This window comes from Tachypleus tridentatus, chromosome 6, assembly GCF_004210375.1.
Source record: "Tachypleus tridentatus isolate NWPU-2018 chromosome 6, ASM421037v1, whole genome shotgun sequence".
NCBI classification, from domain to species: Eukaryota; Metazoa; Arthropoda; class Merostomata; order Xiphosura; family Limulidae; genus Tachypleus; species Tachypleus tridentatus.
The window spans coordinates 140,288,437-140,303,642 of NC_134830.1; the positions used below are offsets into that span (position 1 = coordinate 140,288,437).

Consider the following 15,206-nt stretch of genomic DNA (forward strand, 5'->3'; position numbering starts at 1 on the left):
AGGCAGAATAAAATATTAAAAGGCCCAATACGTGATAAACGTATTATATTACAGATATATTTCACTTTATTGTACATTGTACTCTGGTTCAATTTTATAGTTTTAAGAAAAAAATATTAACATTCTAAAATTTCCTAGCAGAGTCCCAGATAACTATGGAGGAGCCCAAGGGTTCCGCGGATCGTAGTTTTAAAAACCATGGTCTAAGGTACCGTGTATTCATAGTCTGTTATTTGTGGATCTATTCACGTCAGTCAATGTATGATGAAAGAAAGTAGATAGATATACTACAAACAGGAAGACGTCCAGTCTACAAAGGTGGACGTAACAAGTTCTTCATTGAACAGAATGTGCTGGTGGAAAAAAATCAGGTCAGGCTTTTCTTGAAGACAGTGGTTGACAAATTTAAATTTAGAAACTTTTGTGGAATTTGAGTGAAGAAAAAATTGTGTTTACTGATGCCAGAATGTATGTTTGCATTGTGAAACGTGTGTAGTTTTTTTGTCACTTTGTGGTTGGGTTGTTCATCAACATTTAATAACACTTATAGGAAACCAAAAACTAACATTCACTCTCTATTCCAGAAAAACACATTTTTGACAATCTGAAAAGGGTAGCCCATTCTTTGTGAAGAAATAATATATTTTTTCTACAAAGTCTTTACATATGTACAATCAGTTTATTGTGGGTTTTATTACTACGTAGACTCAATGAATTTGTCATGTTGATAGAATATTGCACATTATTTAAACTTTAACTTAAATGCAGAGTGGACTGCTGCAATTCCTCCAAGCAAATTTTCATATGACACAGCCTTAAAGCCTGCTTCTTCTATCATTTCAGCAAATGTTTCCTGAAAAAAACAAAAACAGATTTTATTACTTGGAGAAGCAGCAATGTTGAAAGATACAGCTATTCCCATCTGAGCTAGCTGCATTATCTAAACAACAAATTACATTTCAAACAAATACCTTTACAAAGTTTTTCAGGAAATATGAAACATTAAAACTGAAAGTCAAGCAACTGTCAACAGTGTTCCACTAGTTTGTATTTTTTTGCTTTTGAAAAAATACTGTAAAATCATCCTGTTTTGAAAACTATGTAGAACCCAATGTTATAATTTTCCTTCATTCAAAATGTATTTCTGATAGGTACTTACCTCTTCTCACAAGATTAGCTATTCTTGTGATGTGCTTCCCTCTGTATGCAAATTTTTTATTTATGCATGCCACTACCATTCTGCTCCCCCTACTTGGATCAAATAATTCTAACATCTACCATGCAAATAACCATGCATCGTTACCATACCAATAAAACAGTAACATGTATGAAGCACATGACTCTCTCTATATGCTTCCACTGAACAATCACTTCAAAGATTGGCAGAAGACGTAAGCACAGGAGGAAGGGGGGAAGTACACATCAGAAATAAATTTTCAGTTCAGAAAATTATAACTTCCAATATGGTACTTCCCCCCTCTCACAAGATTAACTAGAATCCCACATTGATTAGGTGGCAGGACTGATGAGAGGAAATGACAGAAGTATCCCCTGAAAATATTCAAAATGAGAGTCAGATCCAAACATCTCATAGGGGGAATCACACCACTTCTGAATCAGGTATAGTTCTTGCTTACCCATGAAAAGTGTATTAGATAAGGGAGGAAGAATAAAGGACCACATCAAAGTGTGAGAGAACTGTGGCAGGATAGCAATCCTAATGTACGTGTAACTTATCCAATGAAGTATAAAAGTGGGGACTTGTCCCCAGGTGTAGAGTAGCTAGGGTGTGATGGATTGCACTTGGTACGTCAACTACATAATTACATCCAAATCCCATGCCACTGGGAACCAACATCCATGTAGGGTCAGGATGAGGATCATACCATCTTATAGAGACCTGAGGAAATCTAGAACCACTTCGACTCCTAAACAGGACACGTGGTATTTCTGCTCTATCGATCTGGGGGCCTGACATCCAATATCAAGAGGCTGTTCATTTCATATAAATCAATTTATCCAACAATTAACAGACCACAACTATCCAAAAAACAATAACATCCTTGAATTAAGATGCAATTAGGGACAGCAATAAAGACAGAGCTGGAACAAGCCCCCTTACTTCCACTGTGACCAACAACAAAGGGGCAGAACCTGAACAATCCCCATTACCTCCATTGTGATAAACAACAAAGGAAGAGTATGATCGATGGAAAAAATAGACGACCATAAATGTGTAAGGTCTTATGTCGATTTGTTCTACTATAAATCAGAAACACAGCCATGAGTTAGGATGAGGGCTCTCAGTTAAAGAGGTGAACTGCATATTCATATCTCATTTTTTTGTGTGTGTGTATAATGCATACTGGAGAATATTGTCAGTGATGTCGAGAAAACCCACTTGTAGAGAAATATATATGCAAAATCGGCTCGTTTTGGTTGAGAAAATATTTTACATAGAAGAGTGAACAACGTTTCGACCTTCTTCGGTCATCTTCAGGTTCACAAAGAAAGAGGTAACTGACCGTAAGCTGACCACATGTTTGAAAGGGGTTGTGCAACTGAGTGTCGGAGAGACAAATAACCAACATTTGGCAAAAACTAGTAACAAAATATGTCATTCCAGTTAATACCAAATTTATTCAAAAACCAGGCAAAAAACTGAGGTCTATACTATGTAAAAACTACACTGACAAACACCACACCAACATTGTTTATAAAATACAATGTGATAACTGCCACAACTTCTATATTGGAGAAACAAGTAGAGAAATGGAAACAAGATTCAAAGAACATAAAAAGTTACCTTCACACGTTTTCGAACACTGCAAGTCAAATAAACACAACATAACCATAGAAAACACTCAAACACTAAATAAAGAAACAAACATAAACAAACGCAAAATTAAAGAAGCCTTACTTATACAACAACTTAAACCCAAAATAAACCAATATAAAGGAATGCCTTTATACCTATATTAATATAATAAAATTATATATTCAAACATCTAACACCGCCCTCTACGTTCCGACACTCATTTGCACAACCCCTTTTAAACATGTGGTCAGCTTCCGGTCAGTTACCTCTTTATTTGTGAACCTGACGATGACCGAAGAAGGTCGAAACGTTGTTCGCTCTTTTATGTAAAATATTTTCTCAACCCAAACGAGCGGTTTTTGGATATATATGGAGAATATTGTGTCATATATACCCACAGAACAACACTTCTACTCTGCAATAAATGGTTATAGCCATCTCTATGTGAAACCCATTTAGGAGGATGCCTCCATGGCTCATCACCTCAGCAGCTTCAAAATGGAAAGTGGTGAGGACTCCCATACTCTGCAAGAAGAAATGGGGTAGAATGCACTTAAGAGCTCAGAGGAATGTGAGTACCTGAGACAGTGCAATAGGTGACCAAGAAACCCTAATTTGAAAAGCAGACCACACCAAATTATTCAATATAAGACTTAAAGAGATGGGCACCTATCCACTTTTTTATCCATGCAGTGTATGGGTGGTATGGTCCAGAATGGACATGTTTATAAAGTAATTACATCACATGGTTATTCACCTGCAAACAATCTTCCAAATGGAAGATAAAGCTCAAATTAACAAGGCTGCACAGTGTGGATTTGAAACTGAAGAACATCTTGCAGATACCACTTGCCAAAGTAAGGATTCCATATTTTATCTGGAAAGGTAATGAACCAAGGTGCACTGAAAGAAAAAAAGAGAGAATGAATATAAACTTACCCAGTTGGAACAGAAGCTTGAAGAATTGTCACAAGTGAAGAGGAAACTATGATATGGTGTAAATAATGGAAGACAAAAGGTTTTGGGTGTGGTCCACATGCTCAACAGTAGGATTTTCTCCAATGACCCATGAAGGAAAAGATGAGGTGTTGAATCTGGTAAGAAGATACATGGAAAAAAATTTGGGGAGAAATAAGACAACTGAATCAAAAGTTGGACCTAACTGGTGAGGGTAGAAGGAAAAATATCCCTGATTGAAGAAGACTGTCAAGGGTCAGGAATGAGTATATGGAAGGAAGCCGTGTGGGCATCATAACAATGAAGAGTACTAACTGTACATAGAAGTCTAACGAGATTGGGAAAAGGGTAGATGTAAGAAATAGAAGGAAGGAAAATTGGCAAAAAGGAGGAGTTATCCTCCTTAGTCACCAAGGTCTTTGGGAGGAAGGAACAACCTGGATAAAGGAGAATACAGGTAGGGTGGTAAAGTGTATGGGAAATGACAATGGCAAACAAATTAGACTGCTGATATCCACAGGCCAATAGGAGAAGGAAGTGCATTTTAAGGGAAAGGTGAAACATTGAACACAAGGAAAGTGGTTCAAACAGAAATAAATTGAAGGAATAGAGTACTATATTAGTGTCTTGGTCTGGAAGAGGAGACTATCTGGGAGGACGACAATACCAGAAGAAACTCGCTAGCATGGTAAGGAAATGGGAAGAAAAGGGTCAATGTTATCAGGAAAAAGGCAATACAATAATCCAAGAGTAAGGGAACTGAAAAATCAAGTGATAAACTATGTCACTTAAGTCATAGTGCATTGGTTAGTGGGGAATCCAAGAATCACAGACCAAATGTGGTACACTTTCCATTTGCACTGATACAGCTCCATTGAAAAAGGACATAAGGAACGAGCTAAAAAGAAAGCTACCTGACAGGAGAAAACTGATATCCTTACCAAGGACCAGGTAAAGGCTAAATGTGAACATGAAGGACATGAATGGTTGCATGTAGAACTAGCAACCAAGGTGGATGAAGAAAGGTATTGGAGGGAAAAGTTGCAATTGTTGTAAACCTGAATATGGAGTGGTATGGAGAAGAGATATCACTCAATAAAGTAATCAGATCGGAGGATAAACAAAAAGGTATTTGTGATGCCAATCCTTCCTAAAGGCATCATCTGCTAGAGTCTAATGATGAGAAACCATGGATCAAAAGAGGAGTATCTTGTGACTGAGGTATGTGGCAAGTGCACTTGTGTGAGTAAGAACCCCACAGATGACATAGCCACTGGAAAATTTGTTGTATATATTTAGTCAGGACAGGAAGTAAGATCCACTAAAAGACTGAAAGCACCCAGCATATGACACACGAAGAGATGAATTTGGAGCATGCAAGTCAAATATAAAAGATCCAACATTTGAATACAGAGAGATCTCAACTGAATGCTCCATTGTTGATTGATATGTGCTACCACCATAGAATTGTCAAAATGAATCATCACCAGACAATGTCCAGTAAGAACAAAGAAGTGATTCAAAGCCCAATGAACCGTGAGAAGCTCTAGAACATTGATATGTAAAGACTTTGTGAATGACCAATACACCTAAGTCCTGAAAGGATGTATCCATGAAAAGATATAAACATAAATGAGGAGGAGGAAGAAGTGGGATGGCCACAATGAATGGGGTTTTGTCAAACTACCAATCAGGGTAGAAAGAAGAGTAATGGACAATGGATCTCAAGCAAGGTTCTATTGATTGTGAAGGGATTACATATATGTACAACTGAGGGGGATCAGTGATGTCATTGAAGACAACATCCCCAAAAGCAACAGAACCTTGTGATCATAAAATAAGTGAGCTGAAAGATCATGGTAAACTGACAGTTCTATGGAACCAAGTTGTAGAGGAGAAGCTTGGACCCAACTGAGATGAAAAAGATGACCTGAGTGCGTAGATCAGAGGAAGAACTTTTCCAATTTGACCTAACTGACTCCTCAGGTGTGGTATTGGAAGGCCTGGCAAAATCAGGAGGTGGAAATAGGTGATCCCAATCCTTGTTAGCCTGAACAGGCCCAGCTTGATTAGGATAAAGTAAGGTGAGGTCCAGAAACAGAGGTTGACCCATGTAACATTCAATCTCCCTGCATATAAACACAGATAAGTCCTCCATCAAGTCGCCCACTCCTGATGCACGAGATATAATGCTTGTCACAGGTGTGACTCCTGTAGTGACTCCAAGGAAGACCATCAATTAAGAATTGAAAATATAAATAATGAACCTGTAATAAAGTGGAATGAAATTGAAGTTAAAAAACAGTCTTAACAGAAGCTAGAAGTGAAAATAAATTAAGACCACTTAATGAGTCTATTGGAGATGAACTTGAAACTTTAAAAAAACAATAAGAGAACATGTCTGACCACAACCACTGCCAAACAAGAAGTGACAGTTTGGTAAAGATGTATCGAGGGAGTCACACAAATATGTCACTCTCCTATTGGTGGTGAAGTGACTCACGATAATTTGCATGTAAGAGAAGTTGGAATTATTTGATTTCAACAGGGGTTAAACGAAGGCTTATGGCATGCATAAATAAAAAATGTGCATATAAAGGGTGGCAGTAGATAAGAATAGTTAATCTTGTAAGAAGAGGAGAGAATCATATTGGAATATGGTAATTAATTTAAATCAAAGATAATTTTAACTATAACATTTCTTCATCTATAATAATTTTAAATTGTAGAAGTTCTTATTTGTATGGTAGAAACAAGAAAGAATTACGTATATGTGGGATTTAATGTCACATCCTGTACGTAAACCTGGTTGTTTCTGAAAATAAACATAGACAAACGAAATTAACCTTAAAATGCTAGTTCCTACAAAAATAAAGATTCTAAAATAATTAAGATAAAAAAAAGAATGAATTAGAAAATAATTATTCAATGGATCCTTTTACAAAATATTTATCAAAGGGCTAATATTAAAATACACTAAATAAATAAATTTAGATCAGGTGTTCTTGGTTGGATTATAATAACTGAACACAACCATATGTAAACATTCTCACTGTTCAAAGCTTCACATATTTGTAAACTGTTATACAGTATCTACAACATACTATATCTTTTTTACTTACTTTGTAACACCATGGTATTACTAGTTCTGTTATTAATTCTGCCTGTATGAATACTTTTGAAACTTACTTGGGGTGGAAAGTTTCTGATACTCTCAACAAGATATTGATAAGACCTCCAGTCTTGGGCAAAAAGTTGTCCCATCACAGGAATTACTTGAAAAGAATACAAGTCATATGCCCTAAAATCATATAAACATAGAGAGATTAGCAGAAAAAGCAAAAGGAGAGAAATACGAAACTTAAATTTTGTACATGTCAAAATTAATTACCAACATTTTAACATTGTAAGAAACAAAAAATATACTGAACAGTGGCTCTCGTCTTTTCAGACCAAAACTACTTTTATCACCAGTGTTGAGATGCAGTTTAATAAACAGAACAGACTAAACTCACCAGAGTGTAGATATACAGTTTAATAAACAGAACAGACTAAACTCACCAGAGTGTAGAGATACAGTTTAATAAACAGAACAGACTAAACTCACTAGAGTGTGGAGATACATAATTTGATCAGTTTTAAAGATTTAAATTATTAACATATAAAGATATTCAGATCTACATATTTAAGTAATCATTACTCACCAGTTTAGTAAACCATTGTCTACCTGACTAAATTCCAGACAGAGAAACCTGCCACCAGGTTTTAAAACTCGGAATGCTTCACAAAGAGCCTTAAAAGGAGACACAAGAGAAAGGATTCTAAGATAAACATATTCAACACTGAATCCACTTGATAAACTGTAGAGAATGAAGAAGGTTTGAACAGACCAACCATTTTTACACAGTTGTGTTTCTATAGAAACAGGTAGAATTAATATCCACTGTTATATTGCTACAATTATTCATGTAAAAAAAGTAAAAGACGTGTTCCAAGATTCCACATGGAAATAATTTATTTAGATACATAAAATAAACATTTTATTTCTAAACCAACAGCAAATGGCTTTCTCATCATCAAGAATAAACCAACATCAGCCACATTCTGGTAAACTTTCATATGAATAAAAAATTCTGCAGAAATTTGTCTCATTTCACCTACATGTTACTGTACAGGTAAAACTGACAGAAGTTCCATCTTCATATTTCTACCACTTTACTTAGTTTTATTTGTTTAAGACATGAAACTATGGTGAAAAATTATAGTCACTATTTATCTAACCACCACGTAACCTTACCAGGTCTATATGTGTTATATTGCGTATTCCAAAAGCTATTGTATAGGCATCAAAAGAGTTGTTAGGAAATGGCAGGTTCTCAGCATCACCTTCTTTCCAAAATATTCCTGGGGAAAAAAAAAAGAGTAGACCCCCTCAGCTATTGGAACATTTACATAACACTGCACAACAATTTGTTTGAGAAGTTTTGCTTCCTGAAAAGGTTTTGCTTATTGTGACAGGTACCTGGTGGGTATGCACAAATATAGTTTTGGTTTTGCTTCATCACGTAGGAACTCTGAGAAATAGACAGTTAACAGTTTACCAGCAATAATGTATTTAATTGCGTTTATGTTTCCAATACACTATTGAGTTCAACATAATTAAAAGTGTTTTGCTCCTGATTTTCGTTTGGATTCAATGTCCGGTGCATCACGTTGCAGTGTCCAACAGTAGTCAGCAAGCATAATGGATTACAGTTGCCCTGGTATCGTTTTTCCATTGTAGCAATGTCCTCGTGAAACTGAAGATATCAATGAAATGGTAAGCGATGGGCAAATTTCGATGTAATTTTCGTGATTAGCAGCCAAAAATCTATAAGGAACACCCAGCAGTGTTCAAGAAGCAAAAACTTTGTTGTGCAGTGTAATTAATAGGGTAAATATTACACAGGTAACTTTATTCTGACAACAATGGTAAATATTACAAAGGTAGCTCAATTCTGACAATGATAAATATTACACAGGTAACTCTATTCTGACAATGACAGTATGCATTCTATGAATTCTCTACTTAGCAAACATACTTCATGGTTTTTTAATCAGATAAGAAAGGAACATATAATTATTTCACAGATTTTTCTCACAAGTTTCTAATATAAATTTGTCATGACTCTCAGATGTTATCGTCAAACTATACTTTACATTTAGTGTTTTGGTTCACCTACACTCTAATTAGTTTTGCTGGAATAGCATTGAATGGGTGAACAACTTAGAAAAATATTATTCACTTGAGGTGTTATAGGATGTGTTTAGTGATCTTTCTCTTGTATTTTGTACATCCTACCAGAGTTATTAATAATTATAGAGATAATTCATGATGACGAGAAACCCACTTCAAGTAAAAATGTATTCTCAAGTACAGAATACACCTTCTTGAGTCAACTACACTTTATTGTAAGAGATACAGAGATAAGCTAGCATGGATCATCCATGGTTTCATCACACGTTCTGCACAGAGGGACCAGTTCTAAAATATGTGTGGAGTGATGTTTAGTAATGCCACCTTATTTCATTACTGGGTTTTAATAACAACTGCTCCTATGCTTAATACAGTTCAAAATGCAAAGTGAAACATATTTACAATTATTTAATTAAATGTAAACAACAGTGAAGAAATGTGTCCGTTCTCTATATTAACTTACTTAACTCTTATGATGAAGAAAGTTCATTTCACATTTCTTCATAAAATAAGCAACAAACAGTTTAATTTTAGAGTCTACCGAGTTAAATACAACAAGTTTTTCCCTAAAACTTGTTTACACCTGCTTCAAGCCAGTACCTGATTACAAACAACAATCTGCCAGGTTTCATTTCATTTAGAGGATACAAACAACCAAAGACTGACACTGTTCATACCTCTTAGATAACCAAATTTGTTTGACACATCCATCAGTTACTGTTGACAGAACACTTAACACCTGAAGTTATAATGTTTGAAAATAACATTTTAATTTCATCTGATGTTTAATATTTTTATTGTTATAGCAGAATTATTTTTATTTTAAGGTTAGATAAAGGTTACTCTTTACTATAGATGATGAAATCAAGTCAATAAGTTTGTTTTTACAAATTAGTGAAGTTTTATTCATGTTTCGTGTAATCTCTTGAAATGTTTTAATAAACATTAACCAATCACAACCTTGGTATCTTCAAGAACATCTTTTTAGTTCTTCATCAGAAAGTTATATATAATGAAAGACTTCTTACCTTTACCAATACCATGTTCTTTAGCTTTCTTCTTGCCAACTTCTAACATATCAGGATTTATGTCACAAACTACAACAAGTGACTCAGGTCCTTGCAATCTGCTTTCATTGTACAGCAATTCACTTGATGAGTCAAACGGATTCTCAAGTTGAATGTTCTCATCAATAGGCTTCAAGTACTGGACAGCTTGCAGAAACCGAAAAGCAATATCACCTTAGAAAGTAAGAAAGAAAGAAATCATTGAACAAAATCAAACATTAAAAATATATCAATTTGTCCTAAATTCAATGGTCTCTCTTTCCCATACAAAAATATACCTACAGCAACATGGATTTATCAAGAACAACCACTTCAGTTTAAAATAGGTTTCCATACAAATTTAAATAACAAAAAATAGCTAATAATCTTTGTTGTTTGTTCTATTTAGGAAGTATGAGACAGCAACATGTATGCTATTCACACTAAATGACGGGAGACTGATGCTAGAGAGAAATTTTCAGTAGGCTTAGCAACTGGTCAACTATATTTAAATCTGTTTTAGTCCTGAGAAATGTGAAACTATACACTCAGAATACCGATAAAGTGATGAAAATGATTTAACCATAATTGTAAGTAAAGTCGGAAGTTTTAGTCAGTGTCTGGTGGTGGAAAGTAGATATCAAGAACTATCTTCAGGAACTGTTAGTATGGCAAAAATAATCATTATTTCGGATATAATCATGATTAGATCTTATCCACAACAAGGTGTTAAATTTTGACATTGTAAAATTTGTAATGCAAAGTATGGTTTGTTAAGAAGAGTTATAAAGATGGTGAAAACAAAACTATTTATTGTGGAGTTATTTTAAGTTGAACAGTAACTGAAGGAGTTTCAAGTTAAATTCTGTAAACTATCAAGGGGGCCCGGCATGGCCAAGTATGTTAAGGCAGGCGACTCGTAATCTGAGGGTCGTGGGTTCGCATCCAAGTCGTGCCAAACATGCTCGTCCTCTCAGCCGTGGGGGCATTATAATGTGACAGTCAATCCCACTATTCATTGGTAAAAGAGTAGCCCAAGAGTTGGCAGTGGGTGGTGATGACTAGCTGCCTTCCCTCTCGTCTTATACTGCTAAATTAGGGACGGTTATCACAGATAGCCCTCGAGTAGCTTTGTGCGAAATTCAAAAAACAAAACAAACAAACTATCAAGGGTTTCATTAAAGCTATTTAGAAAGGTGTTTGTATTTTTATAATAAATATTGTACATAACGAACAAACCTAAAACCTTTATTTACAGCTTAGAATTGTTAACATGTGGATTATTTTGTTACATGAGTACAGCTAAGATGTGAAAATAAAAAAATTAATGAAACAGTTTATTTCATTCATATAATCCTTAATCCATATAAATATATATTCACACTTGGTGTTTTATTTTCATACTGGTAACATGTTACATATTCTTACCCTCCAAGTATTAGTATTCATAGATTCAGGGTTTCGGATTCTTGTCAACTTGTGACCATGCTCATTCTTGCATGTATTATAAATTTGCACATATGTACCAAACAAGGATTTTTAAATAAATTTAATATTTATTATACATTACTTTCTATACAATGTTTACTAGAAACACAAATACTTAATTGGTATTAATTTTTCAACTCTTTAACTCTGGTATCAAACCAAAATGTACCTGTTCCACCAGCTACATCCAGAAGTTTTGTGCCAGGAGTTGGACTCAGCACTTTAATAAAATAATCCTTCCATAACCTGTGAATTCCACCACTCATCACGTCATTCATCAAGTCGTATCGTGTGGCAACGTTACTGAAAACAGAGCGGACTGAAATAACAAGATACACTTAAAGCTCATGAATTCAAAGTAAATCTATACCAATGATTTATTTTCTATAAAATACCATCTTTAACTTGAAAAACTTATTAAATTTTTTTTTTTATGAGCAATCAAAAATTATTACAATACTAAGCAGAAAACAATGTTTCGACCTTCCTAAGTCAGGTTAACAAAGGAATAGATATACTTTTCTTCATTCCTTAAATGTGTTTTTTAGTTTTTGATGTTATTACAATGAGCTGGGAGGAAGACTGTGTTCTTAGTAAGCTGATTTCTAGCTTCATAAACTTCAACAATAATTTAAGGCTTAAACATTTTGTTTCCTCTCAGAAGACTTAAGTCTGATAATATTCAAGTATTTCATTTACTAAAAAAAGTAAACTAACAGTTTGTTTATGAAACTGCTTCTACCATAGTTTGAAAATTGAAGATTTAATATTATAATTAATTTTTTGGAAAAGGTTTGTAAGCAGATGTAATTTTTATAACAGTAAAATACATATAGATAAAAACAGTTTAAAAATTTAGTAAAGTTTTAAAACTACAAAGTATGTCTTACTGATATCAATATAATGCTAGAGGTACAACTCATCTTCCTCCATTATACAAAACTTTTGGTCTAATATTTACACATATCAGAAAAAACATAAAAACCTATTCAAAATTCATATGCTAGAAACAAAAACTGTTACATCAGTGATGTCGAGAAAACCCACTTGTAGAGAAAAATACTTATGTAAAAACATCTCGTTTGGGTTGAGAAAATTTTTTACATAGAGGAGCAGTCAATGTTTCGACCTTCTCCAGTCATCATCAGGTTCACAAAGTAAGAAAGAGGTAACTGATCGCAAGCTGACCACATGTTTGAAAGGGGTGGTGTAACTGAGTGTTGGAATGTAGAGAGTGTGCTTAGATGTTTATATACTCTTGGAATCTAATCAGTTATATGTACTCTAAAAACACATTATGTCATATAGACTCTAGAAACACATTCTGTTATATTGACTCTAAACACATTGTTATATAGAGTGAAAGCAATGTTTTCCTTGTACCAATCCTACACACTAAGATATGTATCACATATTAGAAAGCCATTTCTACACAGAACTTTTTACAACAGTTGACATTCAAAATATTAAGTTAAACTCTAAATAAATAAACATAATTGTTGACAAATGTGGAAGATAAAAAAGTCCATCCCTGAGAACTTTAAATAAGCACAGAATGATAAATAATGTATACAAAACACATGACAAATATAAACAAAATATTTTTCCTTTGTTACTTTTGTTGTGACAACACCTATATATAGGTTAGGATATTTCACATCTTTAATAATATTTGTCCATGTCATGTTTAAGTCCACAGTTGCAAGGGTAAGGAAAGTTATTGTTTGAGGCATTATGGGTATATATTTTGAAATTGGCTGTTGCAATTCCAAGAATTTTGAATGGTCAGAGACAATTGGTTAGGTAAGCATTAACTTGATTAAAAACTGAGAATGAAAATCAGTTGATAAATTTTTGTTTATTTACTTTACAATTGTCCCACAATAAACATTACTTCAGCTAATATAAATTTTACTTGTATCCATATGAACTTTTACCTATTAATTTACAAATACATTTAAAAAAAACATTTTTTTTCAGTTTTCGCAGAAAATTACGTTTAACTTTAAAAGTTTAGTTTAAATTTTAATACGAACCGTTGGCATGGTTTCTTCTTCACTATTAAAGTTTACTTCAGTTTAATCTTATATCAAGATAAATTCAGGTTTAACTAAAACTTTCAATGTCTGTTTTCAGTTCAGTAATAAAACTTTAAATATTACATATAGCTTGCCTCTGTTGGCTTTTTCATTTTCTTTAACGCGTTCAAATCCAAAATGCGTCTCTGCATCGTCTTCATTTTCTTGAGATGTTGCGTTTTTATTCGATGAATCATTGGTTTCTTTTGTGTTAGTTACTATTGATGACTTTCTTGAATACATTACTGAGAAGCTTGGTAAATTTAAAATTTTTCTAAGCGGATATCGAAAGCGAGTTGTATTAACTAACTTAATAATAATAAAAGGAACTTTAACTACATTTAACGCCATTATGTATTATCTGTTAATCTTTATTATTAATATGCTGCTGCCATCTAATGAGCAAAATAAATATAATTTTATATATAATTGAAACACAAATAGTAAATAAACATATATATATATATATATATATTTCTTGGTATTTAAATAAATAACCCTTTTTTAAAAGTATAATAAACTAGTCAAAATTTGCAAGTATTATTTTGTAATTTAGAGCCAAATTATCCATGTTATGGGTGTATTTTAAAATAATGAAGTAATATGAAATTTTCGACCCGGCATGGCAAGGTGGTTAGGACATTCGACTCGCAATCTGAGGTTCGCGGGTTCGAACCTCCGTCGCACCAAACATGCTCGCCATTTTAGCCGTGGGGGCGTTATAATGTTACCGTCAATCCCACTTGATAAAAGAGTAGCCCACGAGTTAGCGGTGGGTGATAATGACTAGCTGCCTTCTCTCTAGTCTTACACTGCTAAATTAGGGACGGCTAGCTCAGATAGCCTTTGAGTAGCTTTGCGTGAAATTCAAAACAAACTGGTGGGTGGTGAAGACCAGCTGCGTTGCCTCTAGTCTTATACTGCTAAATTAGGAACGGCTAGCGCAGATGCCCTCGTGCAGCGTTGCACGAAATTAAAAAACAAACAACCTTGCAGGATAAATTTTATGCATTTGGCAGTAAGTTAGGCGATCCCCTACTATGTGTTCATTTTAGGCTTATTCAACTTACACTCATTACATTTATAAAGTTTCACGTCACCCATTCTCATGCTCCCCTTGCATTCTCATCGATAGATTGATAATGGGCAAACAGAAATTAAACTATTCTCTTTGGATAAATACATTTTGGCTTTATGGCTCCTCTTATTCCGACAACTCAAAAAAATCGAGCATGATGTAATGTGAAAGACAGGCTTTCACACAGGTTAAATATTAACGTCATTAAAGTCTGCACACTTGTGAATTTTGAGCAAGATTTATAGATATTATTTCTACTTATCTGAAAAGTTGGTTGGAAGTGTAGTATGTAAAGTGTCGAGTTGAATGACCCAAAACAATATTTCCAGTCATTTATAATACATGTATTTCAATTATTATAGTATAGCGACAATGAAGTAGTTGATATGTTCTTATATTCTTCTTATTTGCAAGCCGTAGTGTAGGGCCTTTAAAAAAAATATGTAAAAAAATAACAAGCTTAACCTTATTGGGATGTATTGTTCCATCAATTACTGAGCACTGA

At 34.0% G+C, this 15,206-nt stretch overlaps 1 protein-coding gene across 1 annotated transcript; it reads right to left on the minus strand.

The window, feature by feature from the left end:
* Window positions 1-660: 660 nt before the first annotated feature.
* Window positions 661-14,008, minus strand: Coq5 (ubiquinone biosynthesis protein COQ3, mitochondrial). The gene is made up of 7 exons (XM_076508274.1): window positions 13,719-14,008; window positions 11,715-11,864; window positions 10,040-10,252; window positions 8,073-8,179; window positions 7,480-7,568; window positions 6,965-7,076; window positions 661-853 (listed from the first exon to the last, which is right to left on the minus strand). The coding sequence occupies exons 1-7, from the start codon at window positions 13,972-13,974 to the stop codon at window positions 743-745; spliced, it is 1,038 nt and encodes a 345-aa protein (XP_076364389.1). The 5' UTR covers window positions 13,975-14,008; the 3' UTR covers window positions 661-742.
* Window positions 14,009-15,206: the final 1,198 nt, after the last annotated feature.

What these genes read in the sequence shown, in the direction of transcription:
- Coq5 (XM_076508274.1), bottom strand. Translation starts at nt 13,974, where the DNA reads ATGGCGTTAAATGTAGTTAAAGTTCCTTTTATTATTATTAAGTTAGTT. An exon ending in AAATGAAAAAGCCAACAGAG is followed by an intron (nt 11,865 to 13,718) that starts GCAAGCTATATG and finishes TTGTTATTTCAG; the next exon opens with TCCGCTCTGTTTTCAGTAAC. An exon ending in ATATAACACATATAGACCTG is followed by an intron (nt 7,569 to 8,072) that starts GTAAGGTTACGT and finishes TCTCCTTTTAAG; the next exon opens with GCTCTTTGTGAAGCATTCCG.